The sequence below is a fragment of the Felis catus genome, chromosome A2, assembly GCF_018350175.1.
Source record: "Felis catus isolate Fca126 chromosome A2, F.catus_Fca126_mat1.0, whole genome shotgun sequence".
Taxonomy (NCBI): Eukaryota; Metazoa; Chordata; class Mammalia; order Carnivora; family Felidae; genus Felis; species Felis catus.
In genome coordinates, this window is record NC_058369.1 from 36,398,414 (window position 1) to 36,425,294 (window position 26,881).

The 26,881-nt window shown below is 43.4% G+C and overlaps 1 protein-coding gene across 12 annotated transcripts in view; it reads right to left on the reverse strand.

The window, feature by feature from the left end:
- Nucleotides 1-26,881, reverse strand: part of FRMD4B (FERM domain containing 4B) — a 356,794-nt gene that overhangs the window by 49,975 nt on the left and 279,938 nt on the right. For all 12 annotated transcript variants that reach the window (XM_045053138.1, XM_045053139.1, XM_045053143.1 and 9 more), the window contains 2 exons: nt 21,420-21,476; nt 20,603-20,625 (listed from right to left, as the gene is read on the reverse strand). In XM_045053138.1, the coding sequence (XP_044909073.1) occupies nt 20,603-20,625; nt 21,420-21,476 (80 nt within the window). The remainder of the gene's footprint in view (nt 1-20,602; nt 20,626-21,419; nt 21,477-26,881) is intronic.

Below are 26,881 nucleotides of genomic sequence, written 5' to 3' on the forward strand. Positions count from 1 at the left end.
CATGAGAAACAGAAACACAATGGGGGATGGTGATGACTATGAAGAAAAGAAGAAAACATTGCCCATTTGATATATTACTTAGCGTGGAGACTTGACTGTGTATGACAGAGATCAAGGTTTTAATTAATTTCCCTTTATGTAAAAGTCAGTCCTAGAAGGGCATGCAGTGTTCAGGGGCCCAAACTCGTCTACTGTTGCTTCACCACTCCTGGGGTATTGCTATCCTTCACAGGGTCCAAGATAGCCCATTACCATGTCCACAGTTCGGCCATCAGGTAGAGGAACAACATTACTCTACAAACCTATTACTTTAGGGACCGAACATGAAATCTGCCCACCTTTCCTAAGACTATTGGCTGGAACAATCATACAGCTATCCCTAATTGAAAAGACACTGCCACAGCTAATCTTCACTTGGGGCAGCCACATGTCTAGCTAAAAACTCTAGCACCATGGAGGAAAAAGGAGATTGCATATGGGGGTAAAACCATCAGACTCCACTGCTGATCGAGAGCCATCGCTTAGATCCAGGTGATTTCTGCCATGTGGGAATGTGGATCCACTATTGCCTGACGGTTACATTCTTTTTTCCGAAAATTAAGGCAAAAATCTCAGAGTTTTATGTAAGATATCTGAATTTTAAAGTACTGCCTCAGGGGCGCCTGGGTGGCACAGTCGGTTGAGCGTCCGACTTCAGCCACGTCACGATCTCGCGGTCTGTGGGTTCGAGCCCCGCGTCAGGCTCTGGGCTGATGGCTCAGAGCCTGGAGCCTGTTTCCGATTCTGTGTCTCCCTCTCTCTCTGCCCCTCCCCCGTTCATGCTCTGTCTCTCTCTGTCCCAAAAATAAATAAACGTTGAAAAAAAAAAAAGTACTGCCTCCACCAAAAAATGAAAATAAGAGCTAAAATGCTGTGCAGGTCATATAAAATATACTGGAGATCATCACTGTTGCTTTGCAATTTGTGACATACACGATTAGTACAGAATGAACAGGGAGATGCCTTCTCAGCAATTCAATTTGGTTTCCAGTTTTAGAAAATGTATTAACAGTGCAAATTGTCAGTAGTACAAAAATAAAAGAGATACATAAATGATTTTGACAAATGTGGAATCTGGACCATCCCAAATGATTATATTCTCAGGAAAGAACAAAGCTCTTTTTTTTTTTTAATTGTATTAAAAAAGGTTCCTATCGTCCCTTCAAATGTAGTCATTTGTACTGTTGTAAAACATCGTTTCCTTGTGAATACATAACATCGTTTTCTTGTAAGAACCCATTTAATAGTCCATTTCTAATAAGCCACCACCAATACTGAGATGATTGAGCTGTGGACATCAGCTATAAACATTAAAAGAGAGTACCAGAAGGACCCAAAGACGGCTGAGGCAGGCAGCCTCCCAGAAGAATGGGTTAAACCTTTCAGCAAACAGTGCACAGAAGTAGAAATCCAAACGGCCAGCAGCCAGAATCAAGTATTCAGCTTCATAAGTACTCAGGGAAACACAAACTAAACCCTCAGTGAATCATCACTAAGCACCAGACTGCCAAACTTACAGCAATGACAATGCCTAGTTTACACAAAGATGTAGGGCAATAGAAACTCGCATCCCTTGCTAGTGGGAATGTTAACTGGTCCGATCATTTTGGAAATTTGCATGCTCTATACCCAGAGATCCTTTCTTAGGTATATCCCTAGAGAAACTGATGCCAAAGAATAAGCTTCATAGCAGCACAGTTCACAAGAAGACAAACAAACAACCTGAATATCTCCTAACAATAGAAATGATAGAATTGTAGTGTATTCATACAACGGAATACCATACAGCAAACATATATAGCTTCACCAAACATGATGAAACTCAGAAACAGTAAAAAAAGAAGCCAGACCCCAAATAATTCACAATCCCATGTTGTAAAATAAGCCACGTGAAACTAGGGATTCTTATGTAGGTGGTAAAAGTATAAAGCCAAACAAGAAAATACGTACCTCTAGGGAAAGAGGATTTTGCTGAAGGGGAAGGGGCACAGTACACAATGGGGGGTGGGGTGGGGTGGGGAGAGAGGGGTTAGAGGATCCTGGCAACGTTCCTCCCTGGGTGTGGCCATGTGGCTGTGCATTTTCGAATTTGCTCTTTAAACCAAACCTACTTGTTTTATGCATTCTTCTGTGTGATATAATTCACATCAAAAACTAAATCAGACGTGGCGAGCGGGTGGAAGCGAGGAACTGAAGAGCAAGCTCACTGTCGTGTAGAGGCCAAGAGCGCCAGTGGCCAACAAAAGCAAGAGGCTGTAACTTACTAACCAAAAAGGGAACCCAACCAGGGTGTTAGAAACCAGGGCACATTATTCTAAGGTTAATCTTGATCATTTTCAGAGTTTAGGACCAAGAAAGATTTCACGTCTGAGTGGACTGACAGTAGCTGAGAGCTTCTTTGTTCACCCTCGGAAGAACTCAGCCGGGGAATTTGCCTGGGAGCCTGAGGCCACGTGGATCCACTGAGCTTGAAGGCCCCTCCCAGCCGGCTGGCAAGCAGGCAGGCAGGCAGCACAGGGCAGGGCAAGGAGGCTCAGTTTATATGAATCAGGATCAACCTGAGAATCCAGAGGGAGGGTCTGAGAGCAGCTGGGAGGTGAGCAGCCCTGGCTGGATGGAGATGTCTCTGCCTTTCTCCAGCACTGAATGAACTCACCCTGATGGGGCATTCTTGACCTTAATGGCAATGGAAATGTTATTTTAAAGATGCACTTGACCAGAATTGCCAACAGGGACTGGTTTCTCAAGGTCCTGGCCAGAGAGAATACTCATCAATCTATAGGACTTGTTACTTCTCAGTAACTAAACCAGAAATTGCTTTTCATCATGTTGGCAGGAATGTAGATTTCACATTGAAAAACATGCGTGTGCTTCATCTGATGACCTAGGTAGAACCCCTCCATTTAGGTATTTCAGATTCCAATTCTGACAGCTCTCTAGGAGGAAGCAGCCCGTGACCCACCATTTCGCCAATATGACTATTTTTTCAGGCGATGATTCCCTTTGGCATTCTCAAGCCCCCTGTCTTGGGCTCTTGTTTTTCTTCGCTGACCTCAAAAACCCTGTAGGAATGTGCCAACCTCACTCATATTTTAGAAAGCCACGTGGCTGGCAAAACTGAGGCCACCCTTTGTGTCCGTGGGAGCACTTGTGTGGGAACAGCCACCCCCAGCAAATGTGTGCACCTGTTCGTGGCTAATTGGGCACATGCTCACAGAGACAACCAGCCACCTGCCATTCTGAGGCTGAAGTGCAGGCAGTTAGCAAACCGTGCTACTGCTTTCCAGAGCAGACCAATCACTGAGTTCCCTTGAAGATGGTGGCTGTCTGTGCTTGGTGTAGGGGCATCCCTAGGTTTCTAGGACACTTCGAAAAAACAAGCCCCAGCCCCAACCTTCCCTTTTTTTTTTTTTTTTTTTTGATGCTAAAGCTCTTCCTTACCTGAAACCCAACGCAAAAGTGCCTAGAAAGCACATGTTAAATACAAGGACCCAATGGAAATGACTGTAGCAACTTTCCTACACAAAAAAAAATAAACTAAGCTATTTAAAAAGTAACTTAGGGCTGGAGTCTTTTTCTCCATATAAAACTCAAAACCCGTATTTCATAAAAATGTATATGCAGGGCACCTGACTGGTTCAGTTGGTAGAGCATGGGACTCCTCAGGGCTGTGAGCTTAAGCCCCTCATTGGGCATAGAGATTACTTTAAAACATTTAATAAAATAAATAATTTAAAAAAACACTTCTGGGTAGATACAATATGTTGCTAAAAAATGTACATGTAAATGTAAAAACACTATAGTTAATGCCTGTCTAAACACTCAAGATTAAGTCTACCATGTAGTCTAAATATCATCAGAAATTAAATAAGTGGGAAAAAAGAAATTAAGTAAAAGGGTGTGAAAAGGGACATCCAGGGACTTGGGCAAGCGGTCACAACTGGGAGTTCTAATGCTATGTTCCATGCAAACTAAAGATTTGCGGTCATTAGGAATTGTGCTAATTAAAAACATTTGCTAGTCTCCTGGCATTGCCCTGTAGAGACCCTGATGATAAGCTACTTCCTTATCTACGCTTGCTTGAAACCCATGCACTTCACTGACCGACCAGGACATGGTCATGATCATACTAGGTAGAAAAAGTGCACACAGTGTCAGTTACATGGTGGAGTATGCGCCAACTCAACTACTTGCTGGATCCAGGATTTAAGGATGATAGTTTGTTTAGCCATGTCATTATTAAAAGGTATCAGTTACTGTGTATAAACAGGAAGTTTCTCGAGCAGTCTACTGGACTGATTAACACTCGGTGATCAGCAATTTAAGGTATGTTATCAGTTTACTTTGAGTGGTTTTTCACCGGCCACAACGCCTTCAAACCACCCTGTTTTAATTAAAAAAAAAAAAAAAATCGCATTTCTTTCAGTTATCTCTGAACTTGGTCTTCTATGAAGAGTCTGGTTTATTAGCTCCTTGACTTAATAACGAGGGAGTTCTAATGGCAAATCTCTTTCTGCCAGTTCCTAGTAAGGGGACATTAAAATCGCAAGCATAAGAAACACACGAGTTATCACATCACAGTCCCCAGACCAGCAGAATCAGTATTATCTCAGAACTTGTGAGAAATGCAAATTTTTGCGTCCTGCCCCAGACCTGCTGAATCAGAAGGGCTCAAGGGGAACCTAGCAATAGAATAATAGAATACACACATCATAAAACACAAAGAGATTTTCAAAAAAGAGACAGTAATCAACCATTTAAAGCAGAAAAGAAGGTCCAGGAGTATGAGGACAGTCTAGGACCTTAGTTTGGAGTCTCTGGGTGGCTGACCCAGCAGTGATGCCAGGTGAGCATGTCATTTAGTCTCCCAAAGAAATGCTTCGAGTAACAGTTTCGCACTGACTGAGCATTATTAGATGGCAGAGTCTGGGTGAAAGCCTTTCCCTACAGGTGTATTATGCTGTTATCACCAGCTCCCCCATTTCACAGATGTGAAAACTGAGATTTTAGACAGATTAATTTAAACTGGCACAGTAAGGGGGCGCCTGGGTGGCTCAGTCAGTTAAGCGTCCGACTTCGGCTCAGGTCACGATCTTGTGGTCCGTGAGTTTGAGCCCCACTCAGAGCCTGGAGCCTGCTTCCGATTCTGTGTCTCCCTCTCTCTCTGCCCCTCCCCCATTCATGCTCTGTCTCTCTCTGTCTCAAAAATAAAAATAAAAACATTAAAAAAAAATAAACAAAAAATAAACTGGCACAGTAAGTAAGTAGCAGATGTGACTCCAAACCTGTGCTTTACCCTCTTTGCCTAACTCCTCCAGATTCTAAAGAGAAGGGTCAGAAAATGGGGAAAGGGTAGTTGAGGAAGGAAAGACTCATCAGCTTAACTTGGGGCTTTGCAATTTATAAACATGGTGGCCACTGACTGGTTCTACGACAGTTTCTTGGGGGAGGACAGGTGGCTTTTTAAAGTTAGATTAATCTGGATTAGCCAAAGGCTGAATTAAACTGCATGAGAGATCTGAACACAGATAACAAACCTGAATATGTGTTTCTTGAACCAAACCAAAACAACCCTCCGTCCACAGTTGTCCCCTAACAGCAAAGATAGCAAATTTCATTAAAAATTTTTCTTTTTCTTAAAAAGCTACAGAATCAGACCCCAGTCATTTTCAGCAGAATTTTACATCCAAACTCACCTGAACCTCACTTCAGAAAAGAAGCTCTCCACCTCAACAAAGGCTCCTTCAACCCCGCAAAGTATTCCTGATGCCCCATTTTTTTTTTTTTTTTTTTTTTTTTTTTTGCTACCGACTCGAAATTTCATAGTAAGCTCTCTGCTCCCGACCAGTTATCTCTGTTACAGGAGTCCAAGTCCTGGGACGGGATGGAGAAAGTAGGAAACACCTAGACGCGTTCTTTCATAGTCAATTGTCTGCAAGGGCAGAAAGCTAGGCTGCAACTCCCTCAGTTGTCTAATGTCACCACTGCAAATAATTAGGACAGAAAAACTGCTTACAGACCGAGGTGATTTCCCAGTAGCTACGACGAAGCGCCCTCCTTGCCTTCCACCCCTCCAGACCAAACCGCAGCGGGCCGGCGGGGCGAGCTCAGCTCCTTGGGTCCAAACGCTGAGATCCCAGACGGGAAACCGGCGCACGGAGGTCTGAAGACTTAACCAAAGGCCCCGCAGGGAGGTGGCGCTACGTGTCGAGCGCCGGCAGCGGGGGAGCTGGCCCCGGGGGACTCCAGGTCCCGGACGCGGACGGGGAAGGAGGGGAGGAGGCGCAGGAGGGGACTGGAAAGCTGTAGTGGAAGCGGGGAGGGGCCGGAAAAGCCAGGCAGGCTGGTCCAGACCTCGACCGCTCCCCTCCCAGGTCACAGGGTCTTTCCATTCTTGGAATTTCCCCCTACCCCCACCCCCTCTAAATGTTTCTGGATCACACCTCCAGCCAAATCACTGAGGGCCTTACAGAAGTCATCTTCCAGGCCTCCCGCTGAAGCTCCCGAGTCCCCACTGCTTCCGGGGAAAGGGGTGCCCCCCCCCTTCGTCATTGAGCAAATGAAGCCCTTTCACTGGGGTTCAGGTGTGAACATGCATTTCCAGGCCTCCTCTGATCTCCAGCTCCCTGGGACCTCTCAGCTCCTTAGCAGGACAATAAAAGAAACTGGCTTTAAAGGGGACTGTCCTGGGTGGTGCAGTGTGGCAGACAAGGGCTTGGCATTTTACTTAGAGGAACTCACTGAAGCCTCTTAGCAAACCTAGACATAGGCACTATTTCCAATTCATAGATAAGGGAACTGAGGTTTAGAAAAGTCACCTAGTGGGGCGTCTGGGTGGCTCACTGGGTTTGGCTCAGGTTGTGATCTCACAGTTTGGGAGTTTGAGCCCAACATGAGGCTCCATGCTGAGAGCTCGGAGCCTGCTTGAGATTCTCTCTCCCCTCCCCACCCCCCCCCCCCCGAAAATAAATAAATAACCTTCAAAAAAAATCACCTGGCTGCTCCCGCCACCGGAACTTGCACAGAGGCAGCCAGGACTTGGATGCGGGCAACTGCAAAGCTTCTGCTTAGAAACATCACCAGACCAACCAACCAAGCAGCTGGCTCTCCACCTGTGATGTGCAGTAATAAGGTTTGGTCTGAGAACTGAATTCAGTCCCAGGTCTCTGTGCTCTGTAGGCCTTCTGTGGTCTCAGATAAACTAACCTTGTAAGCCTTGGCTTCCTTATTATAAAAATATGGACGGTGTCCTGTCTGTCAGCAGAATGCTGTGACGGCACCTGCCTACATTCAGTAAACGTGTTCTTGCGTTCTTTTGTTTCTGACAGTGACCAGAAAGCTTACTGAACTCTTTATTCCCCCTGTGCTCAGACCAGGCTAGGGGTGGATTATTACCACCAAGAATCCCCAGTGGGTGGTCTAGGTTAGAGTTGCCAGATTAAATACTTAGGACACACTTCTACTAAAAAAAAATTATTCCTTGTTAAAGCACTATAAGGTACACCTGAAACTAATATAATAGTGTATGTTAAGTATAATGGAATAAAAATAATATTCATGATCTATCTAAAATTCAAATTTAAGTGGGCATCCTCTATTTTTATTTGCTAAACCTGCCAACCCTTAAGGGTTGGTAATAAACAACACGGGGAGAAAACTATGGAAGCACCTTGCCAAGTCCCAAGTTGTAAGTAGTTTTAGGATTGGTTCAGCAGTGTCCACTATAACTGGTTCAAGTTCAGCTTTGAATCTTGCTCTTCCCACATCATGACCAGTCCACAGAATTTGCATCGGACCTTCCTTATCTCAGTGCTGTACCCAAGATGCAAGGAATCTGCTTGGTGAGAAACACAGTATCCTTTCAGCTTGAATTCTTTCGCCATTAGATTTTTGTCCATGGCCTAACTTGTAACACAGGGCAAATTAACTCCGTCAATCTGCATGCTTGATAGTGATCAACTATCAAACTATTTTTTTAAGTCAAAAGAATTTCTGATAATAATGAAAATGTGATGAGAGAATTTTCTAAACATTAGCCAGCTCACTGAGGATTCTAATCGTGTCTATTTTGAAACTTCTACTCTTTCAGAAGAAAGAAAATTCGTAAGAAGGACTCAGGCTGAGAAGCAGGTTAAGGTGAAAATCTGTAAACATAGCAAAATAAAAATATTTCACGAATTCATAGGGACCGAAGGTAGAATGGTGGCTGTCAGGAGCTGGGGTAGGGGTGATGGGGCAGGGTATTTAATGGCCATAGGGTTTCAGTTTTGCTAAGATGAAGAGTTCTGGAGATCGGTTGCGTAACAATGAGAATATATTGTACACTTCTGAATTACACACTTAAAAGTGGTTAAGAATGGTAAATTTTCTGTCAGTATATTTTGCCGTAAGTTTTCAAAACGATCTCTCATACAAATCTTGAGTTAGAAAAAAGGACACGTGGAAGAAAAATAATCAATACAAATCATGTTTTCTATAAAGACGGTAAAGACAAAGAAATCTGTTCCTTTCCTGGGAAACTGCCTACGAGGCAGGTGAAAATTATTTACGGTCAGCTTGAAGCCCCACAAATTTATCCCTTCATCCTAGATGTGTGACTCAGTGTGTCCTTCCCGATCACGCCAAAAGTGGACTTAACCACATCAGCCATTTGAATAGATAATAAGACTGAGTACGTGTTGTGTTCTTACTCAGTGTTTCTTGAGCCAAATGCAAAGGCACTGAAATGTGTATCAGTGAGGGGATGTAGAAGTCATTCCTCAAAATGCCATCCCTTAGTTCAGGCCGACTCTGAATGGCTTGCCCTTCGGGGAGAGAAGCACCTGTTATGCTACTTTCTATTCCTACTGAACCCCAAATACGCAGATGTCTTAGCTGCTATCTGAAAGGCCCAGGCAAGACTGAATTTCATATTAGTACCAAGTAGCAGAGATGGTGCAAAGGCTCGGATCCCTCCTGGCACGGGGTTGATCCTCACTGTGGTGTTAGCAGCCGTCTAAGTTATATAAAGGTGGAACTTCGGGTCTTTTATTTTCGCGTTTACTTGCATCAAGTCTTAAAACTGTCCAAAGCAAACTGTTCTGAAATGCAAAATACTGAAGCTGTGAAATACAAATGCCTGGATTCCTAGCCTGATTCTGCCCGTAGCTGGTGAATCAGGGCTTAGTTTTCTGTAAAACAGACATGAAAGCCCTTTCCTCACAGGGTCATTTAAGAAAAAGATTTTAATGCTTATTTATTTTTTGAGAGAGAGGGAGGGAGACAGAATGTGAGCGGTGGGGTGGGGGGAGGTGCAGAGAGAGAGGGAGACACAGAATCTGAAGCAGGCTCCAGGCACTGAGCTGTATGCAGGGCTTGAACTCACGAACCATGAGATCATGACCTGAGCCAAAGTCGGACGCTTAACGGACCGAGCCACCCAGGTGCCCCTCACAGGGTCATTTTAAAGTCCGAACAAGACTGTACAGGCATTTAGAAAAACTTTTTTAAAAGTCCAAACGAGATAATAGTCTGAGAATGAGTTCTGTGAACTGCTAAGAACTGTCAAAACAGACAAAAATATTTGCTTTCTATTCAAACAATGGCAATACCTTTCTTTTCTAAAAGCTACAGCAAAACGGCTTTTACAGTGTGAAATATACTTAAAACACGCTAGGCACTCAACTCAGCATATAACCATAAACCACTCAAGAATCCTCTTCCACAAATAGGATTACCACCCCCATTTACAGATGGAAAAACTGAGAAATAAAGAGGTGAGACTTCCAGGAGCACACCTAGCTCCTCAGGATGGAACTGGGAAGGGGACCCAGCAAGATCCCAGGGCCTACACCAGCATAGAGGACAGGACATTGCTGCCAGAAACAGGCCATGCAAAGTCGTCTCGCCTCTGGCTCTAGGAGTTGCCCCTCGGCCTAAATGCATCTCATCAAACAGCAAACATCTCATCAAACATCCTTTCGATTCACTTTTGAGGAGTTATCCAGAGGAAAGCCAGAGTGGAAATTCAGAGAATGAGGTTTCAGATCCAAATTCCAGGTGTGCAAGATATGGGACCTTGGTTGCCAGCCTCAGCCTGCAAATCTGCAGAATGAGCATCTCAGTAGCTACCATTTGAGGACAAAATGATACAAAGAACGTAAGAGTGCCTGGGACCTAGTAGATGATGGTAAAAGCAATGTGCATGGCGGTGAAGTGAGGGCATGAGCTCTGCCATCCGATGGCCTCAGTTCTAATCTCAGCTCCATATCTTACCAGCTGTGTGACTTGGGCAAGTTAACTCAACTTCTCTGGGCCTCAGCTGTAAAATGAAGATAATAATCATAGCCAGCTCTTGGAATTGATACAAGGATTAAGGGCATGAGTATTTAGGAAGCTTTTAGAAATGAGTATTCCAGGCACCAAGCACTGCTCTAAACCCCTTTTCGTGCATTACGTCTGTTCATTTTCACAGGAGGCCCATGAGGTAGAGGTTATGTTACACCTCGTGCCTCAGACCTGGGAGATCATGCAAAATGGAATCAGAATGGGCAAGGCAAGGGGCGCCTGGGTGGCTCAGTCAGTTAAGCGTCCCACTTCGGCTCAGGTCAAGATCTCGTGGTTGGTGAAGTCAAGCCCCGCGTCCGGCTCTGTGCTGACAGCTCACAGCCTGGATCTGGCTTTGGATTCTGTGTCTCCCTCTCTCTCTCTGCTCCTCCCCCCACTCGCCATCCGTCTCTGTCTCTCTCTCAAAAAATAAACAAACATTAAAAAACATTAAAAAAAGAAAAGAAAGGGCTAAGACCTTCCACACATACGCAAAAAAAAAAAAAAAAAAAAAAAAAAGCCGATTTGTAGAATTCTGTGTGGTTCTACCTTTCTCATTGGAGGACCTGTTTAGACACCAGAAGAGGCACCTTCTTTCAATAATCTATTCAACATCCAGGCCTCACCACGGGCACCAGCCACACAGTCTGCAAGGCCCCGCGACAAATGAAAACGTGGAGCCCCTTGTTAAAAAAATCATTACCAATTTCAAAATGGGGACAGAAGAGCTCAACCAAGCTTGGGGCCCCGCTGAGCCGGGGGCCCCGTGTGACTGCACAGGTCACACACCCATGAAGTCGACCCTGCCAACAGCTTTTTCTCCCCCGGTAGGTTTCCATTGTCTTAATTGCTTCCTTTCTGCCTGCCCCGCCTCGGGCGCCTGTGCCCAAACTGAATGAGCTTGTTGACAGAGCCTCTGGGCGCCAGCGGGTTTTGGACAGGGCCTCCCACACGCTGGGGAGAGTCATGGGCTCCCGGCTCTGGGTGGCAGGGAGAAGCTGAAGCCTTGGTTTGGGAAGTTTGCGTTAGGCAAAGTGGGTAGCGTGCCACAGATCTTACATTCATTCTGAAAGAGGACGCGGTGCCCGAGAGGTGGACATGACTGTGCGGAACTTCAAGGTTTTTATTTATTTATTTTTTTAATTTTTTTTCAACGTTTTTATTTTATTTTTGAGACAGAGAGAGACAGAGCATGAACGGGGGAGGGGCAGAGAGAGAGGGAGACACAGAATCGGAAACAGGCTCCAGGCTCTGAGCCATCAGCCCAGAGCCCGACGCGGGGCTCGAACCCACGGACGGCGAGATCGTGACCTGGCTGAAGTCGGACGCTTAACCGACTGCGCCACCCAGGCGCCCCAAGGTTTTTAAAATGCAAAATGGCATCTAAGTGTTGGAAGCTGATCGAGGAAAACACACTGACATGCAAAGAAGGAAAATTAGCAACATTTTTCCTCCCACCATCCTGAGACAATTGTTAAGTCATGACAAACATAACAATAGCTTAATTTTTTTCTGCCCCTACCTTTATCCAGGCAGCGCGCAAAAAAACACGGTCGTACTGTACTGCATATTTGAACGTTGCTAAGAGAGATCTTAAATGTCCTCATCACCAGAAAAAAAAAAAAAGGTCACAACTACATCTGGCGATGGGTGTTAAGGAGATTTATTGTGGTGATCCCTGCACACTATATACAATGTCTAATCATCATGTAGATTGCTGCACCTGAAACTAATGTTACATGTCAATCATACCTTAATAAATTTTTTTTTTTTTAAAGAACCGTAATTATCCCTTTACAGATAAGGAAACTGAGTTTTAGAGATGTTCAGTACCTTAGTTAAGACTGTCCACCAGTGAGAGTTGGAATCTAGAACTCAGCTCTGCCTAACTTCAGAATCCACTCTCAGGGCGCCTGGGTGGCTCAGCCTGTTAAACATCTGACTCTTGGCTTTAGCTCAGGTCATGATCTCGTGGCTTGTAGGTTTGAGCCCTGCCATCGGGCTCTGTGTTGACATTGCGGAGCCTGCTTGGAATCCTCTCTCTCTCTCCCTCCCTCTCTTTCTCTCTGCCCCTCCCCCACCTATCCTTCCCTCTCAAAATAAATAAATAAACTTAAAAAATGTTTTTAATAATAATAATAAAAGAATACACTCTCTTGTAGTCTCTATGGTGGAGAGGTATGTGGCTGTACAAAAAGAAAACAGTAGGACTTCTAATGGTATTTATTTGTATCTATTTCTTTGAACGCGTTAAGCTGGCTCATGCCTTTCCACACATTTTTCTTTGGTAAATATTTTATTCTGAATAGGATGTTGGTATGGTTCCACATGCATGTAACTGTTACAAATAGATAAATAAATAAAACATATACTTACACTGGGAATGAATGTGCTGTATGAACAAAAAAAAATTCAGAGGATACTGCACTATACTGTAACTTACACATCGGTTTTCAAGCATGTATTGCGTGTTTGAATATCCTGGTACACGGTTTTTTGTGTTTTTTTAAAGGGATAATATATATACTTCTGTTTTATTTTCCACTTTGTATATTGTAATGATCTTTCCAGGTCAATAGACGTTCATCTACAACAATAGTTTTAATATAAATGCTAGACTCCTTAAGCATTACTTTTGCTAAGTAAGACCTGATGATTTACAATAAGAATCTGAGCTCTGTCCTAAATTCCTATTCTTAGCTCATCCCATCCCACCCCAATGAATGGTGGAATATAATCAAGTACCTAGAAGCCAGGGACTCTTCTTAAAAAAATGCATCTCTCTTCCCAGAATAATTGGAATCGGGCTCTCAGAAAGATATTTGCGTACGTGTGTCCATCCAGAATTATTCATAAGAATAAAAAATTGGAAGTAAACTAAGTGTCCATCCATGGATGAGCAGATAAACAAAATGTGGTCTATACACCCAATGGAATATTATTCAGCCTTAAAATAGAAGAAATTCGGGCTCACGGTACAACATAGATGAGATCCGTAAGGACATGATGATAAGTAAAATAAGCCAGTCACTAAAAGACAAAGACTGCATGAGGTGCCCAGAACAGGCAAATTCACAGAGACAGAAAGTGGAATGGTGGGTGCCCGGGGCTGGTGGCGGGGGGCACGGGTGTTACTATTTAATGGGTACAGAGTTTTAGTTTTGCAGGAAGAAAAATTCTGGAGGCAGATGGTGGGGATGGTTGCACAACAATGTGCACCACTAAACTGTGCACTTAATAACTGCTAAGATGGTTTAAAAAAAAAAAAAGGCCACAAAAACCACCCACATCTCACTATAATTGATGGGACTCAGGGGAAAGTGGAAGCCAGCTCCCAAGTACTACAACATCTCCATTCTGTACCAGGCACCCTGAAAGGTACATTATCTCATTTACTCCACAAAACAAACCTCTTAAAGAAAAAGGACCTTAGATTCAGGAGGTCATGCCACCCGCAGATTGGGAGGGCTTGCCTCAACCTCACACCAGCCTCTCTGACTCCAGAGTGCATGCCTTTCCCCAGCGTCTCCTACAAAGGATACAGGAAATACAGTCTGCTTCCATCACAGCCCTTGGTTGGTCCAGCTCCTCATATACGTTAGGTATTTAATCTACACAAATGAATGGAGTGGAACGATGAGAAAAAGGCAAGGCATCCAAGCGCCCGATGATCGAGAGCTCACTTCCTGCCTTCTCACTCTTAAACTGTCTCCTCGAGTGACTAATATTAGACTCGGGGCTACTGTGCTGATAACACCAGTTACCAGGGTAGAGTCCACTGCCTGCCGCCCCTCACTGCCTTCCAGCAGGGACAGCAGGGATGCACATAGGTCTGCTTACATAGATGGAAGTGAAAACGGTAAATCTGAGACAGTTGGGGTACACAGACTGCAGGTCTGGTCTTGTCTACCTGAATTGTCATGGATATGTCACTCCTTAGTTCATCAGCTATAAGATGAGCGTTCAAATGCCTGGTATTGGGCAGCTCTAACATCCTGTGCTTAGAAGAGATGAAAAAGTGCCCACTGGGTGGGATGGCTGATTTTTTCCAAATTCAGAGCTCTTCGGAAAAAGCAAGTTCAGAACTTGCTGAATGTTTATCCTGCCTAAGAGTTAATGGAATTAAAATCTAGGGTAGTAATGAATCTGGCAGGAAGTACAAAGAACAGACTTCCCCAAATTGCTTATCTTTTAAAGGCATTTTAATACTGAGTTTTCAGCAAATAAATGAACCCACACTTAACAAGGTGAGGTCCAGAGAACATTGAACAAGAGGCTCATACATCAGGGACAAACAAGTGTAGGAAACACTGTTTACATGTTTTCTTCTAGGAGATTTGCTATACACACGAGCAGATTGGAAACTTACCGAAAAGAACTTGAATTTTGTTTAACTCTTGACTAGGTATTTCCCAATCATTTGTCCATGATTCCCTACGTGTTGTTACCTTGTTTGTTTATTCATCATAACTGTTAACATCTGGCCAAGTCATTGGGAAACATGAAACCATAATATGGTAATATAAATATAATGCTGCACAGAATTTCTTCATCTCGCTTGTAGTATGGGGATAATATTATACCAAGTTCATAGGGTGAAGATGATTAATGAATTAATGTTTGTAAAACTTGTAAAACCACCAAACACTTAGATGTATTCACAAATCATTAAAAATGAAGCATTAAAGCACTGAACTGATATTCAGAAGGACTTGTCTATAGCTTTAGGTCAAACTTGAAAAGACAGTCATTTCACAGGGAGAGAGAAAAGCTGCTTCTAGACAGTTTTTCTTCACAAAAGCCTTTTGCTGACTCATGACAGCCCTTGCCCAAAACAAGACAGAAGTGCTCAATTTCTGTCCGGTCAGTCTTCTTCATTCTGCCAGCAAGAAAGGTAAATGATTCTTACAGTTTGTGTTGGAATCCAAAACGGGAGACTCCTGACGGCGGTAAAGAGCAGGAGCCCTGGAGTCCTAATTCTGTCACTCTCTAGCTATGTGACCTAGACAGTAAGCCACTTGCTTGCTCCAAGTCTCAGCTTTCCCATCTGTAAAATGGGGATACTAACAGCTGCCTGTCATCACAGGGTTGATGTGATGTATATTAGGAACAATAACAATGCCATGTAACATTTACGGAGACCCCGAACCCAGAAACCGGGTTCCAGAGAGGTTAGCTAGCCACAGTTCTACAGCAAGGGTCTGGGCCTGGATTTGAACCCAAGCAGTTAAATTCCAGAGCTCCTGTTTTCACTACTGCCTCCCCATTGATGTAAGCACTGGGCACAGCACCAAGCCCACGGGAGCTGCTATTGTTATTATTGTAACTGATGTTACAGGTTCTGGAAACGGAAGAATATTTTAGAGCTTTTAAGTGCTCTAGAGATATAGGACCGAGGCCGGAAAGTACTTTAAAGTCTTTGATTTTTTTCTCCCCTCCCTCAGTAACTACTCTTAGGGACGCCACAAAAGTTCCTTTCCCATGGGAAATAGCTGCATTTTTTTTTTTGGAGCACAGCTGTAAGTTGTGAATTATTCCTTCCCATTTGAAGCTGGGTGACAATGTACTCTCATTCTGACCCAGCACTGAATTGCAAATTGTAGTCACTCACTTTTTCTTACAAGCAGAAGTGCCCTAATCACATGGTTATTCGGTAACTTCCACCTTTCAGGATCTTAAGAAAAAAGGGGGAAAAAAAAGGCTTTGCTTTTATAAACTCATTTGTGGCTGGCTCAGTGATAAAGCCTTGAGCCTTGTCAGCTTTCAGGAATTCTCTGCGTTTGTCTGTGTTCTGTTACCCAAGCAGCTTGTTATCTTTGCAGCTTAAAGGCTGACTTGGGAATTCAGACTGTCACCTATTTAAAGAGAATGAAAGTCCACCCTCCCCTCTACTATTTTAATTAACTTTCAGGGAGCAAGGTTTCCTACTGGTTATGATAATGTTCACTTAAAATACTCTTAAGGAAGCATGGCAGGAAGCTAAATAAGAAGGGGAGGATTGTTGTTTTTTAAAGGCATTCCAGAAGAAGAGTTTGAGCAAAGCCACGCAGGGGCGACATGTGGAGGAAGGAGAAGAGAGGCATGAGCAGATATGAACAGCAGAGTATAGGAAATTTAAGTACATCATATAGACTAAGTAGAGCCTCGAGGCCAGGTTAGGGTCTCTGCAATGGGAACCCGAGAGATTCTTAGAAGGTGAAAATGATGATCCCATTAATGTCTGGGGAAGATGACTGGGGTCTGTTGTGGGTGGTTGTGGGTGATGGAATCAGAGAAGACCCAGGAGATCACTGGCTCTGGGACACTGTTCCCTTGGGCCTGATTTTCCATCTATTAATTTGTTAAATGGCAATAACATTTGTGGTGGGGACTGAATAAAATCACGCGTGGACTTTGAAAATAATGTCATCGAAAGCACTCAAGCTATACACACAGAGCTCTCCAGTCGGGTTGAGTGGAGGGGAATGAGGGCTGAGAAAGCAAGCACTCTGGCAGAGGAAAAGAAAGGAGATGACTGACAGACGGAGGAAATAGGTGGGAGGGAGAAGGGGAAATCCTCAGCGATGATTCAAGAGAGAAAGGTGATGTCATACAAAGGGAGACAGGGAAGAGGCGCTGCTCTGGGGGCTGGGATCCTGGTGGGTTCAGTTTTGGAGATGCTGAATTTGAGACAGCCAGAGATAATTCACAAGGAGTGGGTGGGCCACAGCAGCATTAAGTAGGAGTTTCCGGGCACCTGGGTGGCTCAGTTGGCTAAGTGTCTGACTCTCCATTTCTCTCAGGTCATGATCTCACGGTTCACGGGATCCAGGCCCATGTGGGGCTCTGTGCTGACAGTGTGGAGCCTGCTTGGGATTCTCTCTCTCTCTCTCTCTCTCTCTCTCTCTCTCTCTCTCTCTCCCTCCCTCCCTCTCTCTCTCTCTCTCCCTCTCCCTCCCTCTCTCTCTCTCTCTCCCTCTCCCTCCCTCTCTCTGTCTCTCTGTCTCAAAATACATAAAAAAAAGAAGTAGGTGTTCAATCACTTTTTTAATTGAGAAAGCCACATCGCTCTGGTCTTGGAACTTACTCAGTGACATTTTTGGAGGTTCAAACCTCAGTGAGTAAACTCAGTTTAGTTCTAAAAGCCAAGAGCTACAGCCACCCACATGTAAACCAACAGAAATGTGTTATTCAGAATGGCCCTTGAGGTAGCCCTTGACAGAAGGCCAAGTTCCCTGGAATGAGATGCCCGCATCTATGTGTCATCGTGTCCTCAGTGCCTAGACTGGGGCTGACGCATTTTAGGCATTCAGTTGATGTTACTGGATAAAGCTATAAACTTTGTATAATTTTAATTTAGCGATCAAGAATGTGCAAACTCCATTTTAGCACGTTGTACTCTGCCTTTTTAAGGAACATCCCTCTGCCTGTTTCGACCTGAGAAATATCCTATAAGAAAATAATCACAGATAACCACCTCCCAACTATACCAAGATGTTCACCACAGCATCATTTATATACCAAACAATTCATATTTGAAGCAACAGGGGTACGGAAGGAACTATTCGAAGCACTTTGCAAATATTAATTCACTTCATTCTCATAGCAATGCTACAGGGTGTATACTATTAATATAAGTTCCATTTTGCAGAGGAGGAAGTTGAGGCCTGGGCACTTTAAATAACCTGCTCAACATTACACAGGGAGTAAGTAGCAGACGCTGGCATCTGAGTAAGTCTGTCTGATTCTATGTCTTTGCTTTAACCAATATGTAACATTGCCTTGAGGTACTTAATTTTGCCTGATTGTCTTAAATTAGTTTTATTTTATTATTATTTTTTTTTTAATTTTTTTTTTCAACGTTTATTTGTTTTTGGGACAGAGAGAGACAGAGCATGAACGGGGGAGGGGCAGAGAGAGAGGGAGACACAGAATCGGAAACAGGCGCCAGGCTCTGAGCCATCAGCCCAGAGCCTGACGCGGGGCTCGAACTCCCGGACCGCGAGATCGTGACCTGGCTGAAGTCAGACGCTTAACCGACTGCGCCACCCAGGCGCCCCTTAAATTAGTTTTATAACAAAACTTTGGAGGAAAAATATAGTCTCTCCACTCAGAGGAGGAACAATCACATCACAGGGAGGGGGTGGGTGGTAGCAAGGAATCACAATTCTGCCTCATTATAAACCCAATGTCAACAGTTCACAGTACCTTATTCTTTCCTTTACCCTGGTCAGCAATCACTAATGCTTGCTTGCAAAACAATCTGTACTTCCAAAGTTGTTCCACACCATTCATCTCCTCAAAAACCATCCTGCCAAGTCACTACTTTCATTAATCCCAATTTACAGATGAGGAAGCTGAGGCCCCGAAAGGACAAGTGGCTCACTTAGGGTCATATTACTAGTTCCTTGGTGGCCGGTCTCCCATTCCTTCTACTCCTCAGTGTGGGTCAGACAAGTTCAGAACAGTGTCCTCCAGTTCATCAGCCTAGTAATCACTCAGGAAACCAGCAGGCACAGAGCAAAGTTAAAAAGGAGGATTGGTTCGGGCTTGGAGCAACTAACTCACCAACCTTGAAGTCTTAGGGCTAAAAGGTCTAGACTTACTACCAAAGGACTTTCAGTCCTAGGCAAGAGATCTTCCCTAAGGAAGTTTGTGACATCAGCCTGTCTCTTCTGTTCTTCCCCTTAATATGCGATTCAGCTTGTTCAAAACCACCTTGGTCCCAAAAGTCTCTTCCCAGGTTGCCAAGAGACAGGACAGGATGATGATAATGAGGAAGGCAATAATGACACTAGAATAATTGATAATAATAGCCAAAGTGTACAGAGAGCTTACTCCATGCCAGAAACTGCCCCGGGCAATGTTTACATACATTTGATCTCCCAATCTACAGCTGCTAATCTAGGGGGCAGGTAGCATCTTCCTGATGAGGAAATGAGGCTCAGAGAGTGTCCATCACATGCCTGGCAGGCAGAAAATGGAGAAGGAAGGGTTAGCAGTTCACAGACTGCAGAGTGAGCTTCTGGCCCTAAAGCCCTCATTTATCAATCAACTTCAGACTCACCCCCTAACATGATGACTGACATTCCTCACATGTCTGATCCTCCTAGGGAATAGGGCTTCTCCAAGAAAGCCAAGCGCGGAGAACCCAGCAGCGTCGTGTCAAGGATCTAGAAACTAATTTATCCTCCTCGTATCCCAACATTTCCTTTTAATTAAAAACAAAATTGGCATTTATAGGTCTTCCTTTTTCCAAAGCGTTTTTCCTAACTTGAACACAAATTAAAAAAAGAAAAAAGTAACACGGTGCAAAACAAAGTTAACGAATGTGGTGAACGGATCATGGCCTGTTAAGTGGACTCCTCAGTCATTTTCCCAGACTGAACAGGCAGACTTGGAGGTTCTGAGGTGAAGGAGTACTCCGTGACTGGAGGTCTTCAAGCTTGGAAGGCATTGTTCGGTAAGCAGTCCCTTAAGGAGCATACTATTCAAAACCTTGGCTGGGAACGAGTACTAGGTGATCTGTAAATAATCTACGGGTAAAGTTTACCAAGAGTGGAACATTAACGTGGAAGAGGGGAGGCTTTTGATGGGTCATTGGCCTGTGGTCTGTTCCTAATTGGAGGCCCTGCTTTCGCCTTTAACCGTTTCTGCTTCTCCAACTACAGCTACTGTGTGAAAAGGACAGAAAGGAGCAGGTAGAGCATGAATTCAAACACAAATACTCTGATGAGGTGGCCAGCTAGGCAGTTAGAACCAGTAAGTGTCCCGGTGGCGACAATACAACTGTTAGGTCAAGTGTATGAAGGGTGAGGCCCCTTCAGGGCAGCTGCAAAAAGAAAGCCCCTATTAATCCCTTAACTAAGCAGCTGATAGAGTTTATCTTCTTGTGCATGTGTTATAACTCTTCCAACACAGGATTTTTTTTTTTTTTTTTTGTCCAACACAGGATTATTATAAGTTTAAAAAAGCACAGCCTACCAAAGCTTTTTGCGGATTTCTTCATCTTGCTAACAGATAACAGAAACTAGAACTTTGGAGGGCTTCTGTTTACAATTCACTGTCACTCTGGCTTGAAAAATGGTAAGAAAGCTTCATTGCTGGATTCATTCACAGAAAGAATAGGTCCCTATTTGAAGAGGGAAGAGATCTCAGTCTCCCGCTCTGAGATCGACTTTCTTTTGAGTTTGCATCCATTGTTATTTAAAGCAACAGCATTCAGCTACGGTTCAGCTAGGGTTATTTTGCATAGTAATATCAGAAAAGGAAACATTACCTGGTATAATCCCCTTTGGCTTCCTGAAATAAAACACAATGATAGACGATCAATATGTATGTATGTGGATTAAGCGAATGAATTTCACTCTGGGTCCCATTTCCCACTTTGAGTGCCTGAATTTTGTTTGGAGGAATGTGCACGAGGAAGCTTTCTCTGTGGCCACGGAGAATGTGGCACTGGTGAGAAAACATTAGTATCCATGAAATATTTTTTACTCTTAACAGAAGAGACAGATATATCTGAAAAAGCACAGATGACTAGGTCTTCTTTTAGGTTTCTAAGATCACGTGATACATGCTTGTTTATCGGAGCAGCACACTTTTTAGTCTGGACGCAGACTTTTTAAACCAGGGTGTAGGTTAATCAACCCATGCTATTTGTTTTCTCTTTTTAAACAAGCATGGAACACGTTGGATTTCTCAGCTACTAGTGCCTTTAAGAACTAAGGGGCTCTTTCACCCTGCCTCCAGAAAATGCAGGCGAAAGTTACTCAATTTAAATGAAAATTACAGCTGTTGTTAACAATTGCCGCTTCCCAAATCCAAGTAACCCAGAGCTCTTTTCCTGAAGTACAGTCCTAATTCTTTTCCCTCAGAACAGTCTAAATTTCATTTTCCTTTGCGACATCACACTATAGCCTGCGCAAGTGACGCTCAAACAGAAAACGGTGGCTCACGTTTTTCATTGGCAAACAACCAGCTGGCTTAAACATCTATCAGCCAACTGGCCCATGCGAAAGTTTCAGAGTTGCAGGCGGTTCACAAAAACCAGCAAACAAAAAGGCGCGGGCAAGAGGCAGTGCGCTGATTCTTACCTGTAACACAAGTGCGGCTAACTTGAAGATGGTTTCGCTGTCCGCTTCGATTTGCCCCTGTTGGGGAAAAGAAAAGCATCGCTGAACAAGGCTGCCCTAGGTTGTAGCAAATGGCTGTTGAGTTGGGGAAGCTGTCACAGCTTGGCACCTCCAGTTTACAATCAAACGCAGATCATACCATTGCAAGGCAAAGGGAGGGGGGCATGGAGGGACGCATCCAGCGGTCAGGGGAAGCCACAAAGTGTGTGTGTGTGTGTGTGTGTGTGTGTGTGTGTGTGCGCGCGCGCGCGCGCGCGCGCCCGCGTCTGTTTCAGAGAGCAGTATTCTGGAAGAAATACAAATGACTCTGAGGCTGAAAATTCAGACAACTTCCCAACGAATAATTTTTATCCCTACAAGTTCATTGTTAAACTCTGAAGATTTTCTTAGATTCATTTGGTGTTTTCCTGAGATCTTTTTTTCCCCCCTCTGTGTCACTGCATGGTTATTTTGGTGTACCCACAATGCAACTATTACTAAAAATATAAATTCACTACTGCATCAATGACACATTATTGAATTAGCACGCATACACTTAGAGATAAAATGTAAAGCCTTAAGAATTGACTATAGCAAATACTTAGAGAAGACTAAAATTCTGTTCCTCTATATTGAAGTATAATGACTCTAATTTATTATTTTACCCATTATTTTATTTTTTCATCCTTTAAGATCCCCCCCCTCCAAAAATATAGGAATTCTGGACTTGGGAAAACAGGAATGCTTTTTCAGTAGCCTGATAGAGATGCATAAGTGTGTGTGGAAGGAATATTGCCTCTATCAATAATACTCACATATGCCTTCATTTATTTTGTTAATAAATAATATGTGACCATATACATCAACACCATTATTGCCTCATGTAATATATTGCAACAACGAGTCGATGAGTGGTATAGAAGGATCTTTATTTTTTAAAAACTTGTGATATGCTAGCTTGTGGGCATTCACACACACTAAAACCATTCCATATAACCTTAAGTCTTACATAATTAGTACTTGAAAGTGCATATTGTTTGAGATCATAGAACTCATGAGCCTAGAAATGAACCTGAACTCATTATTTCTCCCTTCTACCCGTTGAATTTGGGCTTCAGAGTTTTTGCAGTTAAACCAACAGCATTAATGGTGAGTAAAAGTAGCTTTAAAGTAAACGCATACTAGGTAGGCTTACAGAGCAGTTAGCTCACTGAGGATTTTGGAAAGGATTACGCTTTTCTCTCACGTTTCCAAGTGATTTGATTGGGGTTCTCAAAAAAAAAAAAAAAGGAAAAAACCAAAAACAAATAATAATCATTCTTCTAAAAGCCATAAAATAAAGAAACCAAAAACCTAGGGCATTACAATGTCAGCTGTGATAATTATCTGTGTTTCCCTTATATTACAAAATGAAAACAAATTATTTTCATCCTGTAACATCTAAGTTTCCCTTCTGAAACCTGAGGAAATGGATTTGCTTCAAAGTTTTTCCTTTAAAAGCTGACAGGTCCAGAGCCTTGGAATTCAAAGCTCGCTTATAATCTCTAGAAACAGATTACAAAATCAAAGAAAAGGCAGGCTGGTTGTAAGCATCAATTGCCCTCTGTCTTTCAGGCTAGAGACACAGTGGTTTTCTAACCTGGTGAAAGATGATGAAGCAGCTAATCCAACAGGTGAGATGAGTGTTGACCGAGATTAAATTCTAGAAAGCTGAAATTCCTTATGTTCAAAGAAAAAAAAAAAAAAGAAAAAACTCATGCAAAGGGAGGGGGGTAATGGGGAGGGGGGAGGAATGCTCAAAACCATCTTTGAGTTTGAAATCATGCCCGAATTTACAGTCCAGTTTGTCTTAAAATCTTACAAAAGAGAAAAAAAATTGGATTATTTCGGACATTAAAATAACAAAAGCTAAATAAAATTTATTGAAAACCATGACCAACTCCTCTGGCCCCCCATGACCGCCTCTGCCTCATCAGAACCTTAGGTGAGTCATCCAAACAATATTTTAGACACTAACTTTTCCATTTCGTAAATGGAAGTTCAGCAGATAAAAAGGCCTCAGACAGAAACTCTTAAGAATGCTGCCAAAGAATTCTCTACCTTAGAAGGGTCATTAAATATTAAAAATGATCAAATGAGGAGCTGAAGTATGAGAAGTACCAGGCTCAGGCAGCTCCAGAAGAGTGGGGAGGCACATATGCAACTCACCTGTGGGCTTGTATTCACCCATACTAGTTGTCCCAACACAATTCTGGTGGAGGAGGGTGACGGAGGGGTGCAGGGGTGGGGCCTACCAAAATCTCGTTCCTGGGAGAGAGGAGAATGCATGGTTTGGCCAAGCCTTACATTCTTTTATCTTTAAAAAAAATTTTTAAAGTGTTGAGAGAGAGAGAGACACAGAGTGCAAGCGGGGGAGGGGCAGAGAGACAGGGAGACACAGAATCCGAAGCGGGCTCCAGGCTCTGAGGTGTCAGCACAGAGCTGACGCGGGGCACGAACCCACCAACCGTGAGATTATGACCTGAGCCAAAGACAGACACTTAACCGACTGAGCCACCCAGGCAACCCTAAGCCTTACATTCTTTTATATACCTCAGCCCCTACCTCACCTTCCTCTTAACCACTGTTCTGGAAATACAAGGCAACATATTTTGAGTTCTAATACTGATTGCCAAGGTTACTTAACTTGTGCATGGAGCTCACCAAGCAACAGACCAAGCAAAACTAATACTATCTGCCTGGTTCTCAGCAATTTCATATGGTGAAATTTAATTAAGACTTCTAGAGAACTCCAGAATTTCATGCATAAAGTGCAAATGCTCTTTAGAAATTGCTGTCTGCCCGGAGATGGAAGATTTCTTTTACTTATAACCATGGTAACAGAGGTAACCTTATAGGTACTGGGCAAGCTAACATCGGAGAGGGATCTCCTCAGAGAGATGGGTAACGGGATCCTTCTGTGGGTTTCCATGACTGTCAGGGATAAACAAAGAGGAGCAGAGAAGTAAGTCAGATGATGTGGCTGAATGCACAAGGGTAATACGAAACAGTATCAAGTCTTGGTGTTCTACCCTCATGGCTAATTTAGCTGGCTTACGGATCCAGTCTCTAGGTCACTAGGTTCAGGATCCATGTTGGACATTTTATTTTGTGTTTGGCTTGTTGGCTCAGTTGACCAAAACATCTTGCTAATGAAATGAGAACTATACGTTTTGATTCACAAGGAGAAGAGAATAAAAGAAAGTTTTAGAACTTGAAAAAGCATTTAGTGAAAATATGACTCCTATTATTCTGTAGATGATGGCACTGAGAATCAGGGACATGAAATGTCCTACCCAACCCCACAGCAGATGGTGACTCCAGGCTCTTTCGAGTCCATCGAGGCCACTAGTTACCTTTCTGACTCCAACGTAAAGCTCTCACCAGGAATCTTCTAAAGGTAGGCTTTTGGCAAAAACCATAATCAGGTAAGACTGAAAAATGACTCCAAATGCCACCTCCACTGCTGGTGGGTGGTAAGTTATCATTAACCATAAACGCCTCATAATAGGAATGGGAAAATTCCTTGTGAAGACTCATCTGTATCGATGTAATACTTCATGGAAGCTTATTCTGCACAACAACAATGGGCATGAATCACTTGCTCACAAATACTTAGGATCTGGAACTATTTGACAAACTGTTGGGGGAAGCCAGCTTGTTTCCAAGTATATTACTAATTATCTAGCTATTTTAGGGTTAAGTCTATTAAAAAAGGCAACTTGAAGAACACCAACAAATAAATATATGAGAAATGAGAGGAATGGAAAATTAGCACTTGTAGTCATCATACTGCTGATTGTTCAGGTAACAGTTTTCAATAAACAAAAACTATTGGGTGAAAGTTTGGTGAGAAACAGGACAGGGTATTTATATAATCACGAAGCATCTCTCTATTGGGGAAATTTAATTACAAGAGGGAAAAATGGTAGCTTTTCAGTGGAGAAACCTGACTGATACAATCTTAATGAAGTGATGAGACATTACCAATAACTGTACAGACCGGCCTCCTGATAATACGCATTGAGAAGGACATAACGTCACTTATATACATGTCTGTACTGGTAAATGTAAATGTTTCACAGCCAGAAATGGGGAAGCGGGGGGGAACGATCCCTTAGTTGTAGCATTTGTGGATTTCCATGGTGCAAATACCCCCACCACAGCCGATTTCAAGCTAGCAATAGTAGCTTGAAGTAGCTACCAAGCTACTGATCTGACATCACAGGACACGCTGCTGGGAAGAGATGTGAGAATCGGCTCTTACAGCAGGTACTAGCTGGCTAGCACACCACTGGGTGGTACTGCAGCCGAAAATACATCACTAGATCTAATCACGAGGAAGCGTGAGACAAACTCAAATTGAGGGACGTCCTATAAAATATCTGGCCCATAGCCTTCAAAAATGTAAATAGGATCAATGCCAAAGAAAGGCTGAAGAACTGTTTCGAAGGAAAGGAGACGAGGCAGTCGTAACAACCAAATGAAATGTGTCATCCCATGTCAAGAGGAAAAGTTGTTACAAAGGGCACCCCTGGGAAAGTTGGAGGGTACATTAGGCAACAGTCCAGATTCAATTGTTAAATGTTCTAAATGTGATCATTGTAACAGGGTTCTATAAAGGGTGGCTTTGATCTTAGGAAATACACAATGGATTATTTAAGGATAAAGAGCGTAACTTACTCTTAACTGGTTCAGAAAAAAGGACACATCCGTGGGCAGGGGGAGAGAGAGCAAACGTAGCAAAATGTTGACAACTGGTGAATTTGGTTTGATGGACATACTGTGTTTTTGTGCCATTCTTACAGCTCTTCTGTAAGTTTGAAATGATTCTAAAATAAGAAGTTTGTGGGGCGCCTGGGTGGCGCAGTCGGTTAAGCGTCCGACTTCAGCCAGGTCACGATCTCGCGGTCCGTGAGTTCGAGCCCCGCGTCCGGCTCTGGGCTGATGGCTCAGAGCCTGGAGCCTGTTTCCGATTCTGTGTCTCCCTCTCTCTCTGCCCCTGCCCCGTTCATGCTCTGTCTCTCTCTGTCCCAAAAATAAATAAACGTTGAAAAAAAATTAAAAAAAAATAAATAAGAAGTTTGTAAAAAATTGACATAATTTCCCAGAGTGCTGGCTATCTATTTGTCTTGACTGCCTGGTACCCATCCCTGTTTCCGGGCAGGATGTCCCAATATCACAATCTTTTCAGAACCGCTTCTTTCCCCACTGGCTTACATGCAAACACAATCATCTTTCTGTGGACAAGTGACAGAAGCTGGTCCAAAGCCACAACCAGGGATTTTCCAAATTAGGGCCAAGGGTCTTGCTGCGTCTCAAGACAAAGTTGGGAAGATGTGAACCAGAGAGAATCAATGCCCACAGATAGAGAGAAAGGGACTTCCGGACATGGGTAGTCAACT